The sequence below is a fragment of the Heloderma suspectum genome, chromosome 1, assembly GCF_057233095.1.
Source record: "Heloderma suspectum isolate Gila_16-S chromosome 1, 16-S_ref, whole genome shotgun sequence".
In the NCBI taxonomy this organism is placed as follows: Eukaryota; Metazoa; Chordata; class Lepidosauria; order Squamata; family Helodermatidae; genus Heloderma; species Heloderma suspectum.
This window is the reverse complement of record NC_139458.1, coordinates 365976715-365999164: the sequence shown is the minus strand read 5'-3', so window position 1 is coordinate 365999164 and position 22450 is coordinate 365976715. Positions and strand designations below refer to the sequence as shown.

Below are 22450 nucleotides of genomic sequence, written 5' to 3'. Positions count from 1 at the left end.
AACTACAATATAATAGAGAGCCAGCATGGTGTAGTGGCTAGAGTGCTGGACTGGGAGTCGGGAGATCCGGGTTCTAGTCCCCACTTGGCCATGGAAGCTCACTGGGTGACTTTGGGCCAGTCACATACTCTCAGCCCAACCTACCTCACAGGGTTGCTGTTGTGAGGATAAAATGGAGGAGGAGGAGGATTATGTACGCCACCTTGAGTTCCTTGGAGGAAAAAAGGCGGGATATAAATGTAATAAATAAAATAAATAAATAAAATATAAATGTACAACCAGAATGAAACCTAGTAGCAATGCAGAGATTTAAAATACAGATTTAAAACGGCAGAGCTAAAAGCTGCAGTTTTATTTGAAATATTTTTGGGCCACCTTTCAGGGCAGTAGCCCTCCCAAGGTGGTATGCAACAGAAATAAAAACAAATGTGGTAATAAAAATAGCAATTGTGTTTTAAATTTTAGTACTGTTTGAGCTGGATGTTTTACTGTTGGTGTTTGCTATTAATTTTTTGCTGTAAGCTGCCTTAGGAAGGCTTTTGCCCTTAACAGCAGACTAGAAATATTTCAAATAAATAAATATAAGATCGGACCAAAGACAACCAGCATTCTGTTTCCCACAGGGTCCAATCAGATGCGTCTGGGAAGCCCCCAAGCAAGATATGAAGGCCAAACCCTTCTTCTCCTGTTGTTCCCCAGAAACTGGTATTATATTTCTGCATGGATGTGTTTACAGAATTCCATTTGAACAGCCTTTCCCCCTCCTGGTGCCCTCCAGATGTTTTGGAGGACAACCGCCAGCATTCCTGACCACTGGCCATGCTGGCTGGGACTGATGAGAACCGAAGCCCATCTGGAGGGCATCAGGTTGTGGAAGGCTGCTTTATCACATGGTTCCAGGTGGCGCCCAAAGATCAGTTTTAGACTTCCAGCCCCTGCAATGCATAAAACATTGGCTCTGGAGTATTTGCACGAACAAGGCTGTTTTAAGACTCACACACAGACTTCACATGCAAAGAACCGAACTGCTGTGCTTTGCTGTCTACTCTCCTTAAGGCTCAAATCTTTGACCCAGTCCTCCTCTGGTCACAAGCTCATATCGCAGACACGTTCATTACCTAGCACACTGATGTGGAGGGGGGAGGGAGAGGCGGGGCATGGCTTCACCTGTTGAATATCTGTCTGTCCTCCCGCTTTCCAGAGGTACAGAAAAGCCAAGCCCGAACCAGCCTAGCAACCGGCTAGGCCTCTCGTCGCGCTATTGCTTGCTCTGCCCACAGCCCCCTTAAGCGCAAAGGCTGCTGGGGGAAAGCGCGACGAAAGGAGCCAGGCGGGCCTGCTCCTCCGGCCCCTGCCGCCAGGCGGTTGCCGCGCGCGCGCGGAGCTGGCTGGCTGGCTGGCTGCTAGGCCGCGCGCGCCCGCCCGCCCGCCATGGACGCGGTGCTGGCGGACGCGCTCCTCTCGCAATGCTCCGATTCAGGCGCGTTGCTCCGGGCGGTGTGCGGCGAAGCCGGGGCGCTCTCGGCTGAGCAGGCGGAGACGTTGCGCTTCCTCCTCGAACGGGCGGCGGCCAGGGGCGGCTGGCGCGGGCAGGGCGCGGACGGGGAGGCGGCGCAGCGGCGGCGGCGGATGGCTTGGGAGGCGGCGCTGGGGCGCTGCCTCCCGGCGCTGTTCGACGGCGGCGCCGCCTCGGCAGGGGAGCCCCCGGAGGAGCGGCGGCGCCTGGTGAGAGCCGCCTGCGGAGCGCTGCGTGGCTGCGCCTCGCTCGGCGGGGCTCCCCTGGCGGAGCGGCTGGCCCAAGAGGCGCTGGGAGTCTGCGCGGGGACTGGGCAGCCGCAGGTGGAGGCCGCCGTCGAGGCCCTGTCCGCCGTGGCCCCTTGGCTGGAGGGGCCGGCGCTGCTGAGGCGAACCGTGGGGGCAGCCCTGAGGCTGCTGTGGGGGGAGGGAGAGGAGGACGAAGAGGAAAAGGCGCTGCTGGTGGCCGGGAGGCTGTTGCCGGCGCTGGGGAGGAATGGCGCCGCCCTGGGGCACGTGTGGGAAGGGCTGATGCTGTCGCCCGAGGCGGTCCCGCAGCGGGTGAGCCGCACCTTGCTGGTCCTGAGCGCCCTCTCCGACGCGGTGCTTCCCGCGGGCGCGCAGCAGCAGGACCGCGCTGCCGCTGGTGGCGAGGGCGCCCATTTGCTCGACGCTCGGCTCTGTGGTAGCTTCTGGAAAGTGGTGCAAAAGGGACTGACCGAGAGCGACGCCCTGTGTAGGAAAAGGGCCCGCTATTTGTTGAAGCGAGCTGTGGACGCGTCTGATAAGCTCAGGGCGGAGTGCAGGTGCAGCCAGGACCCTGGAAATGGTACATATCTGCGCCCTCTAGGGATTGACACTCTTGCTTAGCTTGTTCCTGTGAGTGTCTGGCGCCGCCTATTCCCACAAGCGCTTCAGGCTGTGTTGAGGTTGTGGGGAAAACCCTGTCCAGGATGACTTTCCAGCCTGGGGCAAGCTGGTCGTGTGCACCTCCTGCCACATACAGCATTCAGCTTCAGGCATGGCACCACAAATTGCTCTAAATCTGGGTTAGTAATGATGTGCCAGAAGTTGAATCTTGCATATGACAGGAGGTTCTCGTGGCCAAGTGGCCATAGGCTGGAAGTAAAGGAAAATCTGGCCTTTTCTCCATGATCACCATGCCCTGATGAAGTGGACACTATAAGCAGTTATCCATATAGTATAATACCTTTATTAGGCCAGCTCAAAGATCTTTGATGGGCTGCATCTGTGCAGTAGTACAATCTATGCATAACAGTTATGTGCGTTGACTGGGATGTAATAAAGGGACAGGTTTTCTGCGCTTTTACTGAAGTGTGTGTCAAAGAGAACGGGCACATCCCTTTCTGCAACAATGCTGTCCTGCAACAATGCTGTACTTAGTAAAAATGGCTCTTGTATGCAGCTGCTAAGGCACAAGAAGTTGGACCTTAATATGGATACCTTAGTTTTGAATCGGTCCAGAATCTTCTGCCATACTTACAGGCTACAGCCCCCAAACCACTTGAACTGGGCATATAGTAGCATTACAATAGGTGACAGTACCTCTTTGGAGCTGGTCCAGTGAAAGCTGGAACTCCTGAGTGAGAGCAAACGTGCATGGGAAAACCACAGCAGTGTCCCTCTACAGATCCCATATATTTGCTGAGATGAACACACAAGCAGGTGACCTCTTCCAAGGAATTATAAAATAGTTGAGACTGTTCAAGAGCCACAGCTATCCTTTCATGCTCCAAATCACTCTATTCAGCAATCACCCACTGATATGTGCAAAAGTAGATCAACACTTTTATTGAAAAGTTCAGACTGAAGAAAGATGGGTGGAACATTAACCAGAATGAAGGCCATTTTTTCATTGTTCATGCAATACCTGATGAAGTTAGTACCTTATTAAGCTGGAACTTGCTTTTCCACCAAGGGATGCAGAATGGAATGGAAATGCTAATTGGAACATTACACAGGATTAGGTGTAGAAATGGGCTAAGGGCAGAGGAAATGCACACTTAGAAATGTGTGGCACAATGCTTCCTCTACCACAACTGCTACTGCTAACATGGTCCTCCCACACCTCACATATATGTAGCAGAGCCTGCTCCTTGCTAGGCCCTATTAGGTGCAGCATACGTGTGATATATGTCAGAGTAGCCTGTGTGATGGGTGGTGGTAGAGAAGAGTGGGCTACTGGATAATTGGAGGTGAGGTGAAAGAGGGCTTCATATCTGTAATGCACTTGGCCATTCCATTATGCTTGGCACAATAGCAGTGTACCAATATTGGGGGTAGGGGAGAAATAGAAATAATTTGGTGTCCCCAAATGGCATGAAAGGGTCATGCTATTGACTCGTATTACTACTTTCTGCCCATATATTTTGTCCACTAATATTGGAAGGACGTGGCCTGTGTCTTCAGTGCATATTGTTCTCACTGGAAAAGATTTCCTGTTGATGCTAATAGGATTGTTTATGGAGAAAAGGGTCTGGTTTCATTACCTGGCCTGGGTTCAGTCAGAGAGTGGAAATGTCTGTAATTTGCTTACTTTTTAGAACCATGTCTGTTCTGGTGGTGTGCTGAAAAAAATGATGAACTTACTCAGTTTTGGGAAAATTACATTTTAATTATGGAGACTCTGGAAGGAAATCAGGTAAATAATATCTTTACAAAGCATTGATGAGAGTTGGTGTTGTCTGTTGCTGATACAAATGAGAGGGCTGTACTACAACATGAACGGAGATTGAAGGCAGAAGCCAGCAGCTGTAGAGACTGTTTTATTATCAAGCAAAATCTTCCATGCCAACAGTTTCTGTGAGGATGGAGTTTGAGAACAGAAGCAGCCATTCATTCCCAAGTTCCACTGAAGTACAGCACAGCAGCATTATATAAAGTTTGCTCCTCACAAAAACGTGCTGAACCTGGGTTATACATGATCATGGAGTCACTGCATTCATTTAAATCATAGCAGAAATCAATATGTAGCTCTTGTCTATAGTTATACTGTTGATTTACAAAGTAAAGCAAAGTAATATAGTATCTGTTTTTCAATTTTAGATACATGTTATAAAGCCAGTATTACCAAAGTTAAGTAGTTTATATGAACATGCAGTATCAGAACAAAAAGGTAAGTCTTACTTTTCAGACAAGTGTTCTTTTCGCTTTGTCAGGTATCAGAAAGGAGGCTTATGTATTTTTAGGACTGCAAAAATTCCTGGCCCTGGGTTGCTCAGCAGTTAAAGTAATAATTTTCCAGTTCTTATTCATGGTAATAATTAATGTAATTTAAGCCCTAGAAGGACTTGTAATCTAAAGGCAAGTTCATACAGTTGCTATCCGGAAATTAGATATATACAAAGGGGCATCAGATCTCTCCCCCCCCCCCCCCCCCAACAGCATAATGTATGACACAGGAGTCCTGCAAACCTTTCCCATGAAAACGTGGTGGAGGAAGAGGGATTGCACTCTGATATTTCCTTGGCCACATACTACATTGTCCATGGGCTGTGAGGTGTGAGGCCCTGATGCTGCATTTACAGAATGTTTGGCTGGCAATTGCATGATGTGGCCTTCAGTTATATGGGGCATAGGACAAGTCACCAGGCAGGACGAAAAGCTATGCTGTCTTCTATTTCAAAAAGGTCAGAGCTATAGAAGTAACAGGGGCCTTGCCAATCAAAGTCAGCTGGATGTTTTATGTACGTCAAAATGACAGTTTCTTTAAAAAAAAAAGTGATTAGATGTAGACATGATCTGATAATAACTTAATAATGGTACGTATATATGATATGCTCCCCTCCCCAACTAAAGAAAGTATGTTGAGACAGCCCTGTCACTGTGCACCTTGGTGAAAAATTTATCTTTTTTAAACAACAGATTGTTGGGTGCTTCATCCGTCATGGCATATGTGCATTTACCAAAGAATGTTTGAGAGTGAAAACAAAACATTGTCAAAAGAAGGTGTTATTCACTTTCTTGAAATCTGGCAAACAAAACATCTCCCCACATCACCGGGATTTTCAGAGGTAAGGTTTTCTTCCCTTGCTTCTCCTAAGATTTCCTGTATTGTACCTCTAAAGTTGGAGTGGGCAACTTGCAGCCCTCCAAATGTTTTGGGTCACAACTCCCATGATCTCTCACCATTGGCTGTGCTGGCTAGGGCTGATGGGAGTTGTAGGCCAAAATATTTGGAGGACCGCAAGGTGCACACCCATGCTTTGAAGTTTGGTGTCTCTGAACTCTACTGTCAGTATTGCCTGGGGGTTGGGGGAGTTAAATGCTTGTTGCCCTCATTTGGGAATGTTCACATTTAGCAGTGGTTATAAGAAATAATGAGAGCACAAGTGGGTAGCATATTCTTAAGTCTAAGAGCTCTTATAGGAAACCTAGGGAAAGCATAATTATCTCCATAAACACATGAGCATTGTCCATCTGTGTCCGGGGCACACACTGCCTGGTTTGCTCTGTTAGCGAGGGCAGGGTTGCGCTCTGTTTTCTCACGAAACCAAATGCACACAGGGGATATAACAATTGTTCCTATAACAACTGCACACATCACCCTAGTGAGGCTCATCCGGCTTTGGGGATACAAGAAAAGTGGTCGGGGATCAGGTGGAGGGTAGTATTCTTTCAATTATAGTGTTCTTGGATGATACATGTAACAGTAACAAATGTCACCTTTTTAAAAAAAGGGAATAGATGTCTTATCACTTACTAGAGGAAATACTTTTCTTTTCCCATGGCTTTCAAACAGAAATGATTTAGGGCGCAATCCTATCAGGATAGGCGGCCGCTTCCGAACTCGGAGGCGACCACCTATCCAATGCAGGGCAGGAGAAGCGCAGAGGGGATCGTCCCCTCCGTGCTTCAGCCACCCTGCATTCGTGGCTAGACAACTGATTTCAGCTGTCTAGCCGCGGGAAGTCGGAGCAGGGGGGGCAGCGGACGTCGGATGACACATAGGAAGCGTCGGAAAAGCACTTCCGCCCACCCTGGCATGCCCCCAGGAATGCCCTGTTTTTGTGCTCCACGCTCCTCTTCTGAGCGTGGAGTGCAGGGCTGTTCCGCATTGCCTATGAGGCAGTGCAGAAAGGGGTGGAGGTTGGTTCTCAGGGAACTGACCTTGGAGCGTGGGCTGTGAGGTCAGTTCCCAGGAACTGACCTATCCTATGGCCATCTAGCTGCTGACAAGCAGCCATAGGATTGCACCCTTAGTTATTTTATATCAAAATTTTATTTAGTGTGTTTATACAATTTATTCATAATCCCTTTACATGTTTTGTACAATTGAAGTCATTTTTTGTATCACCACATCCAAGATTTTTCTTTAGCAAAAGTAAACCTACATAGTTTTATATTGAGTTTCCTATTGATGTAGATTTTCTTAAGAATCAGTATCATGTGTAAATATACCTTCTGTAGCACAAATAAAATATTATTGTCTGTGTTACTTCTTTTAATGCAAGTGTAATTTCTTTCTTTAGTTCATTATTGGCCCTTTAATGGATGCTCTTTCAGAAAGTTCTCTTTATAGCAGGTAATACATTATTCAGTGAAAAATTGGATAACTGAATCTCTATAAATGCTAAGGGATTAACAGATTATTAAAGTCAATTGTATATGGATCTCTTGGCAATCTGAATATTCACAGGTATCTAATAACAGACTGTTATTAGTCTAATTTATATGCTGCTCTATAATAAAGAGTTCTCAGAGTGACTGACACAAATTGAGCTATGGACTTGCCTTCAATCTGGTAAGGGTTTGAAAAAATCCCAGCAGGTGGTATCACCAAATAATTAAATGAACCTATGATGTGCCTACATTTACAATACTGTATGCTATATTCATTATCCCATCTCAAAAAACCTGAGAGAGAGCTGGAGGAAGTACAAGAAATATTTCTCTCAGATGTCATCATTGCTAGTTGATCATTTTAAAAAAATCCAAGATGTTTCATCTTGTGTTAGGATAGTGTTGTGTTGGGATACAACAAGTCTGAATAAATAGATTTAAGTTAATTAATCAGCGAGTTTGCTAGTTCAGGGCATGCTCACGTCTTCATTGAAGCTAGATTGGTTCTGGTTTGTTGTTCTAATCTTAAAGATCATTTTCCTTTTTAATAAGGGGTTGGATCCAGAGATATACAGTATATGTACAAGGAGGCTTGCAGAAGCTGACCCAAACCCTCTCCCATGAGTCAGGGGACCCTCTTTAATGGGGTAGGCTATGGTGTGGGGGAAGAAGGGATCCCCCCAAATTGAGCAGTACTCTGTTTGCAGAAAGTGTCTTCACCCAATTTTAAGAAATCCCCCTTTCCCTTTTAGCCTCTACGCCACAGCCCACCCCATTCAGCAGGGTAACCTGACCTATTGGAGAGGGTTTGGGGGACTGCTAGGGGGAGCAGGGGGTGGAAAATTCAGCTTCTGCCAGCTTCTTTGCATGCGCTTCTCTCTGAATCCAAACTAAAGTTGTAAGTTATCATTTAAGTTGAAGGAAGTATAAAATATATATAATTTATGCAAATGTATGCAAATATATTTGTTTGATAATAATAAACTAATGTTTGTAACCAGTTGGTAACCTTGGCTTTGAGTTTCCTCCAGTATGCAAAATTATTTGTTTAACAATAATAACAACCACCACCACCACCACTAATATTTTGTAACCAGTTGGTAGCCTTGGCTTTGAGCTTCCTCCAGTATATTTCTTTGTTTTAACTAAACAGGTCATCAGGCCAAATTATAGGAACCTGTCCTCCATTGGGAATGAAGCTGCAGAAATTCTTGGCTACTTTCTTCACACGCCTCCCAGAGAGAGAAAAAAGTATGTTTAGTTACAGATTTTGTTTTGGGATTGCATAAAAGCCAGTTCTCTACTTCAGCCATGCGAAATGGCCAAAGTGGGGAGCTATTTGGGAAGAGAGAAAGCAGCTGTGTGTGCAGGGCATGTAGAACCATCTCTCTGTCACCCTTTTGTCTTTGTATTTGCATGTAATTTATAGTTTGCTCATGAACATGGGTGGAAAGATGCAGGAAGGTAGTACCTCTCTGTGCAGAGTTGCCTCTCTTCTCAGACTGCTCCCTTTCCTCCTTTCTGCTCAGGGTTTAGAATGCTCAGAGCATATTATGTGGAGTACTAGCCCACGCTTGGATGGAGATGAGAGGCCATGCCCTGTAGGGTCCATTATTTTTTATATTATTTTGTGCCCTGTAGGACCCTTTATTTTTCATATTAAATGAATATTTAATTCATTTAGCAGCAGGCACACCTCTCCCCCAATGGTGACAGCTTCTCCTGCAGGCCCTGGCTCTCCCAGGCCACCTCAGCCAGCCAGCTTATGTAGCCCCTCCAGGAAGGGGCAGGTGGAAGCAGCACAATTGGCTCAGTACCTGGGGGCCTGGTCCTGCAGGGACTGGCGGTCTGCCAGGCAGAGGTCCGCAGGGAAGGCCTGGTGTTGGTGGTGGTGGCAGCCACAGCAGGCCCAGCAGCTGCAGGCCCAGCAGCAGCAGGCACGCCTCTCCCCCGGTTGTGGCAGCTTCTCCTGCAGGCCCTGGCTCTCCTTCCTGGAGGGGCTACATAAGCTAGCTGGCTGAGGTGGCCTGGGAGAGCCAGGGCCTGCAGGAGAAGCTGCCACCACCCAGGAAGTGGCATTGCTGCTGGGCCTGCCGCTGCTGTGCCGCCGTCGCCACCACCACTATCACTACCATGGACTCCTGCCTGGCAGTATTTTAAAGGGGATTTTGTAATTGGGTTTTTTTCAATTTTGGGGGGATTCTGTTGTGTTTTAGGGGTGAGTAGCCTGCCTGATAGGCGGGAGCGAGGGGGCATATGTCCACCTGATGGAGGCAGTGGGGGGAGTGCAGGGGGCCAGACTATACCGAGGCTGGGCGGCAGGCACTGGCAGGGCGTGAGGGGCAGGCCATGCCAGGTAAGGGGAACAAGGGAGAGATGTGTAGTATGTGTCCCCTATTCTGGTCCTGTCCAGAACCAAAGGATAGCTGGGGGAGGCGTGACTCCATCTTCTGGCCTTCGTTTGCTGCTCTGCAATGCCAGGTCTGTTACCCAGAAAACCTCCTTCATCCATGACATGATCTTGGATGAGGGTGCAGACCTGGCATGTATTACGGAGACCTGGCTGGCTGAGGCTGCTGTTCCAACTCTTGTGGCCATGTGTCCAGCTGGATTTTCATACGCACAGCAGCCAAGGGCTGGGGATTGGAGAGGGGGAGTGGCTGTTATCTAGAGTCCTTGGTTTTCACCAGACCCCCTCTCCGGGAGACCAAGTTTGCTGAGTGCATGTACTGGAGGTTGGGCCTGAGGGGCAGTCTGGGGATTCTGCTCCTGTACCATCCACCCCGCTGCACGACTGACTCCCTGGCCGAGGTGCTTGAGGTGGTCTCTGATGTGTGTGTGCAGTCCCCTAACTTGTTGGTGTTGGGGGACTTCAATGTACATTCAGAGGCTGTCCTCACGGGGGCACCTCGGGACTTTATGGAGACCATGGCTTCCTGGGAGCTGCACCCTATTCTAACTGGGCCCACCCATATAGCAGGTCATGCACTAGACCTTGTGTTTGTTTCTGGAGAAGCGGGGAGTGATCTGGAAGTTAGGGGTATATCCATTCCCCCTGTGTCATGGTCAGATCACTATCTAGTGACACTGGACTTCTCGGTTCCACAACTGCTCCGCAGGGGTGGAGGACCCATTAAGATGGTCCGCCCCAGGCGTCTTATGGATCCGAATGGATTCCTGAACACGCTTGGGGATTCTCTGGAGCATGCCAGTGGCCACTCGGTCTAGACCTTGGTGGGTGGCTGGAATGCCGCAATCACTGGAGCATTAGATTGGGTGGCTCCGAAATGCCCTCTCCCCCTGAACAGGGCTCGGACTGCACCATGGTTCAATCCGCAGTTATGAGCTCTGAAACAGGAGGTGAGACGGCTATAGCGCTGGTGGCAGAAGTCTCGCTCCAAAGATGATCAGACACGGGCTAGAGCTGTATCTTCAGCCTATCACGTGGCAGTGAAGGCAGCAAAAAAGGAATATTATGCTGCCTTTATTGCGTCCACAGAGTGCTGTCCCAGGAGGCTGTTCCAGTGGCTCCGGAACCACTGGAGCATTCTAAGGCCTTCTGTGAGGCCTTGGGAAGGCACTTTGCGGATAAAATTGATCAGATTAGGAGTGTTATTCCGTGCGCTGTGGATACAGTTAGTGAGCAGGAGGCGGTTTGTGGCAAACCGGTTTTGTGGGATTGGTTCCAGCTTCTTCCTTCTGATGAAGGGGACAAGGTACTTTCATCTGTAAGGCCGACCACCTACTTACTTGATCCTTACCCATCTTGGCTAATTATGGGCTGCAGAGAGAGATTGGGTGAGGGGATCAGGGCGGTGGTGAACACCTCCCTTGAGGAGGGAGTGATGCCATCAGCCCTCAAGGAGGCAGTGATAAGACCACTCTTAAAGAAGCCCTCCTTGGATCCCCAAGTTATGAACAACTTTCGCCCAGTCTCAAATCTGCCATTTTTGGGCAAGGTGATTGAGTGGGTGGTGGTGATGCAGTTGAGGGCACACTTGGAAGATGCCGATTATCTAAATCCATTTCAGTCAGGCTTCAGGCCTGGGCATGGGACATAAACAGCCTTGGTCGCCTTGGTGGATGATATGAGGAGGGCTCTGGATAGGGGCAAATGCTCCTTCCTTGTTCTCCTTGACCTCTCAGCAGCTTTTGATACCACTGACCACAGTATCCTCCTGGACTGCCTGGAGGGGTTGGGCATTGGAGACACCATGTTGCGGTGGTTCCGTTCCTTCCTCTCTGGCAGGTACCAGAGGGTAGCACTGGGAAAGGAGGTTTCGGACCCGTGGCCGCTCACTTGTGGGGTGCCACAGGGTTCCATCCTCTCCCCAATGCTATTTAACATCTGTGTGAAGCTGCTGGGGGGAGATTTGGGGTGTGGTGTCATCAGTATGCGGATGACAAGCAGCTCTACGTCTCATTCAAATTTTCACCAAGGTTGGCTGTAGAATCCCTGTCCAAATATCTGGAGATGTTGAATGGCTGGATGGGAAGGAATAAACTGAATCTGAACCCTGACAAGACCGAGGTACTCTTGGTGGGAGACAAGAGGAGGCTGGGGGATGTTGACCTGATGTTGAATGGGGTATGGCTACCCTTGAAAGTCCAGGTCTGCAGCCTGGGGGTCATTTTAGACTCCCAGCTGTCCATGGAGGCTCAGGTGTCAGCTGTGAGCCGGACAGCGCTGTACCAACTCCATCTGATACAGCAGCTACACCCCTACCTTCCCAGCCATCTGCTCCCATCGGTAGCACATGCCCTGGTCTCCTCTCGTTTAGACTACTGTAATGCGCTCTACGTGGGGTTACCCTTGAAGACAGTTCAGAAGCTGCAGCTGGTACAGAACACGGCGGCTCGCCTGATTACAGGCAGCCGCTGGCGAGATCACATCACTCCAGTGCTGAAGGAGTTGCACTGGTTACCAGTTGTTTTCTGGGCCAAATTCAAGGTGTTGGTTTTGACCTTTAAATCCCTATATGGTTCTGGCCCAGCCTATCTTAAGGAGCACCTCCAGCAACACCAGACAGGCTGCTTAACAAGATCAGCCTCGGATGGCTTCTCTCTGTCCCATCAGCCAGGATAGCTAGGCTGATGAGGACGAGGGAGAGGGCCTTCTCTGTGGTGGCCTCCACTCTGTGGAACTCCCTCCCTAGGAAACTCCGCCATGCCCCCTCTTTAATGAGCTTCCGCCGCGCATTAAAAACGTGGTTGTTCAGGCAGGCATTTGGGGTGGGTTAGGGTTTTTTTTATGATGTTTTTAATGTAGAATTTTATTGTTTTGACTGTTTTGTTGTTGTACATCGCCCAGAATGGCTAGGTGATCAGCCAGATGGGCGATTAATAAATTAAATAAACAAACAAGCAAATAAATAAATAAAATTATTTCAGTCACAATCCTGTGCATGTTTAGCTGGCTGGGGAATGCTGGGAGTTGTAGGCCTTTTCTCTGTCTAAACAGGCTTAGGATTGTGCCCTTAGTACATTATCATCCCACCCTCTTTCAACTAGCTCAGAGTGGCATACATGAGTCTCTACCTAACCCCATTTTATCCTCATAATGACTAGGGTGGCAAAGTGAAAAAGAGGACAGGGCACCTGCACCTTTAATAATGGTGTAGAAGAGGGAATTTTAGTAGATCTAGCCTGTTACACAGTATATAAATGTTTTTTTCTTTTTCTCTAAGGCAATTTTTTGTTAAAGTTTATACAGAAGATGAGCAATAGGCATTGGTGTGCTGTCCCAGTTTTGTTTCTCTCCATGGCACTGGCACATATTCCAAGATGTAGAGCACTGGATGTCGAAGGACTCCTAGCTCTGAGGTAATATTCTGAGTTTTCTTTATGTGAATGTTCTACATCCTCGGTTCATTGTTCATCTTTTCAAAGTATGTATCTTCATTTACAGGGATGTCCTGCAGTGTACTATGATCACACATCAGATTCTTCTACGAGGAGCTGCTCAGTGCTATCTTCTTAAAGCAGCTATACATTTGACAGATATAGTAAGTGTTTGTATTATGAAATATATTTTCATTGTATTTTATGTAATATAGCTTAGTACTGTTCTCGAGCTTTGATGAATAAAACTTGCTACTCAGATTTAAGGACAGAGAATTTCAAAACTGATAACTTTTCTTAAATCTCAGGTGAAATGTTTTCTTTGTTTAAATTACCTTTCCGGGCACTAAGTTTTTAAAACAAACAGAAAACAATGTAAATGTACGTTCTTATGCACACCTACATTCCATTAAAACAAAAGGCTCCATGATCGCATCGAGTATTATGACCAAACTATACTACAGTACTCAAAGGGCCTTGTATGGCAATGGGCAGGATCCAATGCAACACTACTGCTAAGATAAATTACATTGTGCTAATGTAAACTACCTGTAGTGCAACACCATTAGTGCTTGCTGATGCGACAGGTTTTTTACTGGTATGGTATTAGAGATAGTGTACATTTTTGTTGTTCAGTCGTTAAGTCGTGTCCGACTCTTCGTGACCCCATGGGTGGAGAATCCCATGTTTGAATGTTTTCTTATGTCCCATGTAAATTACGCTATCGTTAAGGTCACATTGGATAGTTCTATTCTAAGTAGGACTGACATTTCATACAAACCATTAAGTTGGCCTTGTCAATTCAAATGCAGAATTATACCATAAATCAGGGGTACCCAAACCTTTTGGACCTGTGGGCACATTCGGGAATTTGAGAAAGTGCTGTGGGTGCCACCACAAAATGGCCACTCAGTGGATCACCATTTCAGTGTCTACCTGTTGTGTCTATTGATCTTAGCTGCATCTTATTCAGCAAAATGTTTGTTTCCTGTCTGTTGGACACTGCAATGTCTCTTTAATAAGGGATTGTCTAATTTGACTAATTACTGGCAGCGCAATACAGCTAATGCGTCTTTTAAGCATATGTTTTGGCAATGTTCAGTAGTTGCTTCTCTTGGGGAGGAGGTTATTATGTGGATAAATTTTGTACTGGAACAGTGTTAACTATTCAGTGATTTACACACTCTTTAAAATTATATGCCTGCTTCATTGAAGTTAGCAAATGGTCAGTGTAAATGGATTATCCATGCCCTTTTGACAGTTAAAAGACTGATATTACAACATTGGAAGGATAAATGCAATGGATTAAGAACCTTACAGTGCTTTCAATATTTGAACGGGTGGCATACTGATGTTGCCTTCAAATGGATACTTATTTGAATATTTGGTCCACTTTTGTTGAAGCCTATGTATAATTGCTAGAAGGTTGTATGCATTTCAAATGTTTTCACTGCTATGGATATAAACAAATCCATATATGTATATTAAAAAATGGGAAAAGTTTTTTAAAGGTTTTGTGGGCGTCACATTGGGGACCCCTTCATGGGCATCATTGGGGGTGCCCGCAGGTACCATGGCACACATGAGGATCAGGTTGGGGCTCCCTGCCATAAATGAACATACTAAGTTTTATTGCAATATCTCAGTATTCAAGAAAGATCTCAGATTAGTGTGCCACACATTTCTTGACTTCTTGAAAATATGTGTGTGGCTTACTTTTGAGTTTGAACATGAAATGAAGAATTATGTTCTAAATATGCATGCCAATTTTCATCCTGATGTCTGTGTTCAAGGAAGATATCACATTATAATTTTTAAAAACTTTTCTTTCCCTCTTTGAAAATGGGCATGGGGTTAAGCTGATATTAGAACTTAAAATGGAGAATTGCGTCCTAATGTGTTTGGCCACTTGAACTGTAGAATTCCAAAATGAACTGATATTTTGTACTGCTTTTAATGTTTTGGATAGGTTAAGAGTCTTTGTATACAAAATGCTAGTAGTTCTAATGTTTGCCCCTCACCGTGAATAGATGAAATTTCAAAGAATATTCCGATTTTCACCAAATTAATTGAGATGAATGTTGATTGCTTAAAATTAACAAAGTTGCTCTATTTTAGAAGCATGTTAGTGAATAAGACTTTGAAAGACATTGCATTGTCTAACATGGTTAACTGAACATAACAAGAAATTGATATTTCTTTATGAATTCAAAAAAGCATTTTATTTCTGTGTCAGAAAATAGCAGGAATTTTGCTTGCTTTTTATTGTCTTCTCTAATTTGCAGACTGAAAGTATGCTATCATTAATGTAACACTGAACTTATTTTTTTCTTGGTTTTTAATGAATCTTAAATTGGTTTCTTTAGGAGAAAGTATCTCTTTCAGATATTTCAAACTTCATTGTATCTCTGAGGCCAGATGAGTCATTAGGCAGAGGGACTGTTTTGTGGACAATGGTAAGAGAAATGAAATCAAAGAATTAATTGATTAGCTGTCACTGAGACTAACAGTGACTAATCTGATTATAAGGGATTGTATCCAAGACTTAGTGACGTGAAGTCTCCTTGCACAGTGCAGCTTCCTCATCCCCTTGTCCCCGCGGCAGCCCTCTAAAAAGCCAGTGATGGTCAGGAAAGGCTTGGGCAGGTTGCACAATCAGGAGCCGTGCTTGCTCAAGCTCATCTATTTGAGTTCTTCTAATTTCCCACTCCCGTTGCCGCCTTCCACACCACATCCCAGCCCTTTCCTGAGTATCCTCTGTCCCTCAAAGGTTTCTTTTGGGGGGCACAGGGGGCTACAGTGGGGAGAATTTAATTCTAAGCAGCTATGTGGTGGCAATTCAAATCTTAGAATTGGCCCATATTGGAACAAACTGATGATGTATCAATTTAATTTACATGATTGTGATGTAACTTAAAATACCTTGGAATAGAAATATGTAAACAAAGTAGTGTGGAGACAGGTTGAAATAGTAATTCATTTTGTTTTGCTTAGCTTTGTGATTGGTTGCATATAAATGACAAGCACTTTCGAAGGCCTTTAAACTGCGATGTACCTCAAGACAAAAGTGCATTAAGTGTTTATGTGCAGTTTCTTATGGAGGATTATTTGAAAACACCTATAGCCAATCGTAAGTAGTTTATAAATAAATAGTGTAATATTGTTTATAAAAGCAATAAGCACATTTGTAAAATAGTTGTATTCCTAAAGTTAAGGATTATTTAGCACTAAATTGTAGTGATTTGGACACTCACTTAGTGATACATGATATTTTTAAAGTGTTATGTTTTAATGAAAGCAAGCTTATATTTAATATAATGGGGAGAGAAAATTTATTTATTTATATCAAATATTTATACCCCACCTTTTCAGTTAAAAACATCCAAGGTGGCTAATGCGACAATCTTGCTGAAGCTAGGCAGGTCTGGGGGATCACCACAGGAACTCCATGTATAGTATCTTGAGTCCCGTGGAAGAAAGGCAAGGTGTTAATATAAATGAGATAAAATACATTATGAACTGTGAAATCAAGATTAAAGCATTATATAGTTACAAATTTAACGGTAACAATGTAATTGGCTTTTTCACTGTTTCTAATGCTCTGTCTGTGGGATGGTTTTCATACACAGACCCCATAAGCTGGGGTTCTTAATTTTTTCTCCTTTTGTTTTACAAAGTAATATTTTTCTGCACACCATAGCAGACTCCCCAGTTATGTAGTAATTCATACCTTGTCTGGCTCTGTTTCACTGCCCTATGGTTCATTCAGACCCACCCAATTTGCTGTTATACAGATAATATTTTCAAATATTTATAAAGACCAAGATCCAAGGAATTGTGCAAAGAGCTATGCGCTAAGGGGTCTTTGGATCTGTTTCTCTTGAGCTATGGCCACTCATGCCTTTTGGCAAACCACTTTTGAATCCCAGAGGAGTTTGAAAAGCACTGTTGTGGCATTGCATACTGTTCAAAGGAAAAATGTCAAAAATTCCATGGTATGCACAGGCCTTCAGTATACATGAAGTACCTCTTTCGACCCTAGTCATTATATATTAATCACCTGGAATTTAGTCCCCATAAAAATTGGTTGGAATAATGTTCACTGATTTGACTAGTAAAATGATTCCATCCATGTTTTGGAACAAAGTGTAGGTAAATTATTAAAATGACTGAAGTTCTTGAACTCAGTTCATATTTGTCAGTTGCTTATATGTTCTATTAACTAAAGACCTCTACTTAAAAGTGTGTCACATAAGAACATTCTTAAAAGCAATCAGCCTTGTTGCTTACTGAATTTGATTTTTTTGTGAAGCTCCTGTCAGAGATATTTTATTACAGAACACTTCTGAAGTTCCAGTTATTTGTATTTTCTCATGATGATAAAGAGGAATTGCTTATGTTGTATACATATTCAGACAACTGTATCCATCAAAACATAGCTTGTGAAGTGCACTTCTTAAGTAAGGTGAGCTACAATCTAGGAAGTCCCTGGTTCAAATTTGCTCATCCATGAACTCCCTAAGAGCCAGTTCAGAAATGGACAGGTCTGGAAGTAGCTTTCATGTTGAAGGGTCTTAAGAGTATATATATCTGCCACTGCATGTAGGATGTAATATGAGACCTAAGCCCAACAAGTGTATTGCTATTCACCTGAACTTTCCTTCCACCTCTTTAGGAGGATGTGGGATAAAGATAATAGAAATCACACAGCTTCGTATTTAGAACTGAGTGACAGGGCAGAATTTGGGAAAGCAGAGACCAAGTATCCACTGTTTTGGCCACACAAAACCAAATTCTGCTCATTGCCAGTCTTTGCCATGTTTCCATACACATATGCACTACTTGGTGGGTATACTGCTAATTAATGGGGAGTATCCAATTAACCTCTCCTGCTTACAGAATAGTTGCCATCAGCAGTGATTCAGAATGGGGATAGGGGAAGTAAAGTCCCATTGCCCACTCACATAATGTTGGATTTCGCCCAGTAAGACTGAACTGAAATGGGGAACGTAAACATGCATGTGAGGCAGTGGATAGAAGTGTGAGTTTTAGAGGTGGAGACAAGGAGGGTAATGGAGCCAAAGAAAATAATGTTTGAGCAAAGCCACCTGCGAAGAGAAGCTGGGGATTTCTCTTTCCACCCACTCAGGCACAACCCATCTTTATGGCCACATTTTCACCATTTGGTGAGCATCTCACCAGTTATTAATCACCAGCCCCTTGGCTTTAATAGTATGTTAATGAAAAATTAGATTATCTGCAAACATGTTATGTTCCCCAACATAGTTAGGGAAATTAAAATGCATAACCCTTGAATTTCGTCAAATTCCAATTTAGTTTGGAACAACATGGTCAGTGTGCAGTTGGCTATACAGTTCAAAGCAACAGCATATGTAACAAAAAGTGCTGTGTGCTCTTTACTTGGAACAACTAAACGGAAGAAGTATATGCTCTTGGTCAGAACTTCAAAGGTAACTTTCTTTTTTTTTTAATTGCCTAAATTAGACATCTTTTATAATGTAATGGGTAGTTCTTCAGCTGTAGTCCTAAACATGCAGGAATTGAAATAAGGATTTTTAATTTATATAGGGATTTGAAAGTGTGTAATGCTATCTCTGCACTAATGCACAAGGCCTTTGGATATGCACACTGCATGTGTGCCAGGATGCAGTGTGCCATTATGATCAGTGGCAAAGATGGGTGTGGCTGTAGTACAGGCACTGTTTTAGTATAGGATCATCCTGTGCTACACTGTTTGACCAAACAAACAAAACCTGATGTGTGACCCTTCTACCTTGCTATCACCTGAGATGTTGGTGCAAACATGGTCTAACTGTAGAATTGGCACCAAAATATTTTAATTCTCATGCTAATGATCTGTTCAAACAAGAAGATGCTGTTTTACCTCAGTTCTCTTCATCAAATAGGATTAGGGTTGTTGCTTTTTCGTGTAGTCTGGCAAAATCAATGTTATGATTGCCAAAAATGATTTAATCCTAACTCTTATTCAGTGTTTTTCAACTAATGTAGATGATGGCTTATTTTATATAAAAAGGCAGTAGACTTTCCCCGTTACTATGTTAGTCCTTTGTTTTTTAAAATTAATTGCTCTGTTTTGCATTTTTTCTTTTTGATGCTTCCAACCCCCCCCAACTAGTTGTATATTCAAAGTTACAATGCTTGTCATGCTTTAAAGGTATTTAACACATTTTAAAACTTCATGCACAACACAGCAAATAGGGAAAATAGTTGATCTGGATCGATTATGAAATAATTGTATTTGTAATGAATCATAAAACACATGAATCTTAAAACACATTCAGACATACATACCTATGCAACACTTGATTTTAAAATCTAGATTTAATTTTTTCAGCAACAGAAGATTGCCTTATGCCTGACTGGTTAGAAGCTAAACGTGTTGCTACTATGATTCTTCTGGCTGCAGATGTGGAAGACATGAAGCACAAATACAAGTAAGTATTTATTATTTAAAACATTTTTACCTCACTGTTCGGACCAGAGTTGCTTATAGAGATTAAATATAAGTCTCCCCCTTCAGGCTTACACTCTAAAGGACACAGCACAAAAAGAAAAAGGGTTAGGAGGGAGGAGGAGAACAAACTCAGACACTAGTTCTTAGTTACACCATTCTTACAGGCATTCTTCCTGGCAGAGAAGGGGAAGCAAGCTTCCTGTAGCTGTTCCCTCTCTGTCTGATGGGGCCAGGTTAGCTTTAGAATGCTAAGTCTAGGGAAGGGTTAGAGCTAAGTGGCATAATGTAAATGTTGTTTATCAGAAACAGCCCCAGATTCTTAAGGTATTGTGGTTAGAAAAGAGGTAGAGGTCAGTGTAGATGAGTTGTTTGTCAGATTTGATAATAAGGCAGCTCACAAATTGGCTTAAGCACAGATATGCTTGCTTGAATGTTTTGTGGATCACATAGTTAGCATCTTGCATTAGAATTTATCACTTTTCATCAATGTGTGTGGGCAAAGACATGTATTGAGATACAGGTAACTGTTTCACAAGTTTGTTTTATAACATAGCAGCTGTATCCAACATGCAGCTTGAAATATTCTGGAGTATTTCAGGAGTTGCTGTTTTGAGTTCGGAATGCCTTTATGTGTCTGTGGGTTGGTGCTCTGTTAACTTTTTGCCAGTTGATAGACATGATGCAGGCTTCATTTGGCATCTTAGAGAGAAAGTTGGCTGGAGATGGGCAATAGTTTTTTAAGGATGAAATCCGATGGGGATAGTTGACCACCTCCGAAGTTGGAGGCGGCAGACTATTCAATGCAGGGCTGGCAGAGCAGAGAGCAGCTGGAGTGCGGAGGAGAGGGGATCCTCTCCTCCGCAGTCCAGCCACCCTCCTTTGCGGCTAGACAGCCAGTTTTGGCTGTCTAGTCAGGGTGTGTCGGAGTGGGGGGCGTAGGAGGCCAGATGGCTCATAGGAAACATCATAATGATGTTTCCGCAGTCCCCACACCCAGGAACGCCCCATTTTCGCACGCTCTGCACCGCTCTTACGAGCATGGAGCCAGGGATGAACTGTGCCGCCTACATAGTGGTGGGGGAGGGAGCAGGAAGTCAGGTTTTCTGGGAACCGAAAAATCCTATGGCTGTCTAGACACTGTCTAGCTGCCATAGTATTGTGCCCTAAGACAATTGTTTGTGATGTGGGAGACCACACTGTATGCATTTCTTTTGTCCTACTGTTGCCTGTGGTCATATAGGCTTGGCAGGCTTTAAAAAGAATACAAAAATTTAAGAGGCATAAGTGAACACAGTATAATCCCTCTTTCAAATTGCCTTTAGCTTTCTGAAAGAAAAAACACCTATCACCTGTCTCTAGACACTGGTCATGTGTTCTGACGCACAAATGTTGGAATCATTGTTTCTCAAGAATGTGCAGTGTAGGCTGAGGTGCCTTCTCTTGCTTTTTGCTGTGTGGAAGGCTAAGCGTGACAGTATCCTGCTTTCCATTCTATTATTAGTGAATGCAGCTTAATTACCCAGAAGTTTGGATGGCTTTAAAATAAGATTAGACAAATTTATGGAGGATAAGGCTGTCAATGGCTACTAGACCTGATGGCGATATGCTACCTCCAGTAGAAGAAGCAGTGTGCCTATGTACACCAGTTGCTGGGAAACACGAGTGGGAGGGTGCTGTTGCACTCATGTCCTGCTTGTAGGTTCCCCACAGGCAGCTGGTTGGCCACTGTATGAACAGAATGCTGAAGTAGATAGACCCTTAGTGTGATCCAGCTTGGCTCTCCTTATGTTCTTAAGTTGCAAAACAGACAGTAGAATGTTTCTCTATTTAATGCTTCTTTTGTGTAGTGGCAGTGGCAGCACAGAATGGATTGAGTTAAAGGGTCTCCTAAACCCTCTACTGGATGTCTTGCTGAAACTTGGCACTAATCCTTACATCTCATCACTGAAAACCGATAAAAGCCTACAGCTACTACTGCAGTTACTGCAGTTTTGTTCAGTCAAATGTTCCAGTCTGCAAGTTGGTTAGTAGAATCTCTTATCAATCTTGCTGTTCTAACTGGTGTAACAAAGTAACAGGCTACTGAACAACACAGCCTATTGTAACAACTGATGTTGAAATAATAGTTGATGTTTAAAGCAAGTGGTGATATGGCTTCCAAAATGCATCTAATAAGGAATTAAATTTCCTTAAGAAATATCTGAATTCAGAGATAGCTATGATACATGGACAGGAAAAATATGCCTTCAAAAGTACATTGTACTCTTTGCCTTTTCATGGATTGTCAAGTTTTCTTTTTCTACAGAATGATGCATGTGAAAAAATACTTGTAAATATGATAGTTTTGCATACAACTTTTTACTTTCAATTTGGCAATTAAAATAGTTATTCAAAATGGCTCCCAAGAGCTGCTCTTTAGAATACTAGATACTTGGAATGATAAATAACAGATTTCATTATTAATTTAAAAGGGTATGATTGGGGACTATGGGTGAAATCCAACTAGTGTTCTTGTGCTGACAGAAGCATAAGGGGGAGGGTGATTCTCCCGGCACTCTCCCAAATCTGGAGGGTTGGCGGATCCTCTGGAACAGATTTGGGGTGATGGGGGGCTGCAGCAGAGAGGGAGAATTGCCCATTTCCCTGTTCCACCAATGAGTCCTTCCACCTAGAGATACTAGTAGGATTTCACCCATTACAATTTGGCTTTAGTTTCTGTTTTGTACAATATATCCAGTTGTATGCTTTACAACTGTAAATGTTTAGTGTGGTGTTCTAAAAGAAATTTGTATTATGTAGCTTTGGGAGCAATATGTACATTCCAATATTTTACTATATTGTATTTTTGAACAGATTGGGTAATAAAATTTCTCCAGAATTCATTTATGCCTGCCACAGAAAGTATTTTGGATTTTCTCCTCAGAAGACTTACAGCAAATGAATTAAATACTGTAAGTATTTAGGGTAGATACTGGTTTGGTGAAGTTCTGTTTATTCTTATGCAGATAGTAGAAA

General features: G+C 44.0%; 1 protein-coding gene across 14 annotated transcripts in view; it reads left to right on the top strand.

Moving 5' to 3' along the window:
* The first annotated feature begins 1356 nt into the window (after nt 1–1356).
* The window catches only part of TARBP1 (tRNA guanosine 2 -O-methyltransferase TARBP1), a 41777-nt gene continuing 20683 nt past the window's right edge, over nt 1357–22450 (top strand). For all 14 annotated transcript variants that reach the window (XR_014786777.1, XR_014786780.1, XR_014786782.1 and 11 more), the window contains exons 1-13: nt 1357–2344; nt 4080–4177; nt 4582–4651; nt 5401–5549; nt 7008–7060; nt 8252–8349; nt 12786–12921; nt 13007–13103; nt 15306–15395; nt 15934–16069; nt 19316–19415; nt 21283–21458; nt 22289–22386. Coding sequence is in view for 6 of the 14 variants with exons in the window: in XM_084828146.1 (XP_084684272.1) it covers nt 1432–2344; nt 4080–4177; nt 4582–4651; nt 5401–5549; nt 7008–7060; nt 8252–8349; nt 12786–12921; nt 13007–13103; nt 15306–15395; nt 15934–16069; nt 19316–19415; nt 21283–21458; nt 22289–22386 (2214 nt within the window). In the remaining 8 variants the exon portion in view is untranslated. The remainder of the gene's footprint in view (nt 2345–4079; nt 4178–4581; nt 4652–5400; nt 5550–7007; nt 7061–8251; nt 8350–12785; nt 12922–13006; nt 13104–15305; nt 15396–15933; nt 16070–19315; nt 19416–21282; nt 21459–22288; nt 22387–22450) is intronic.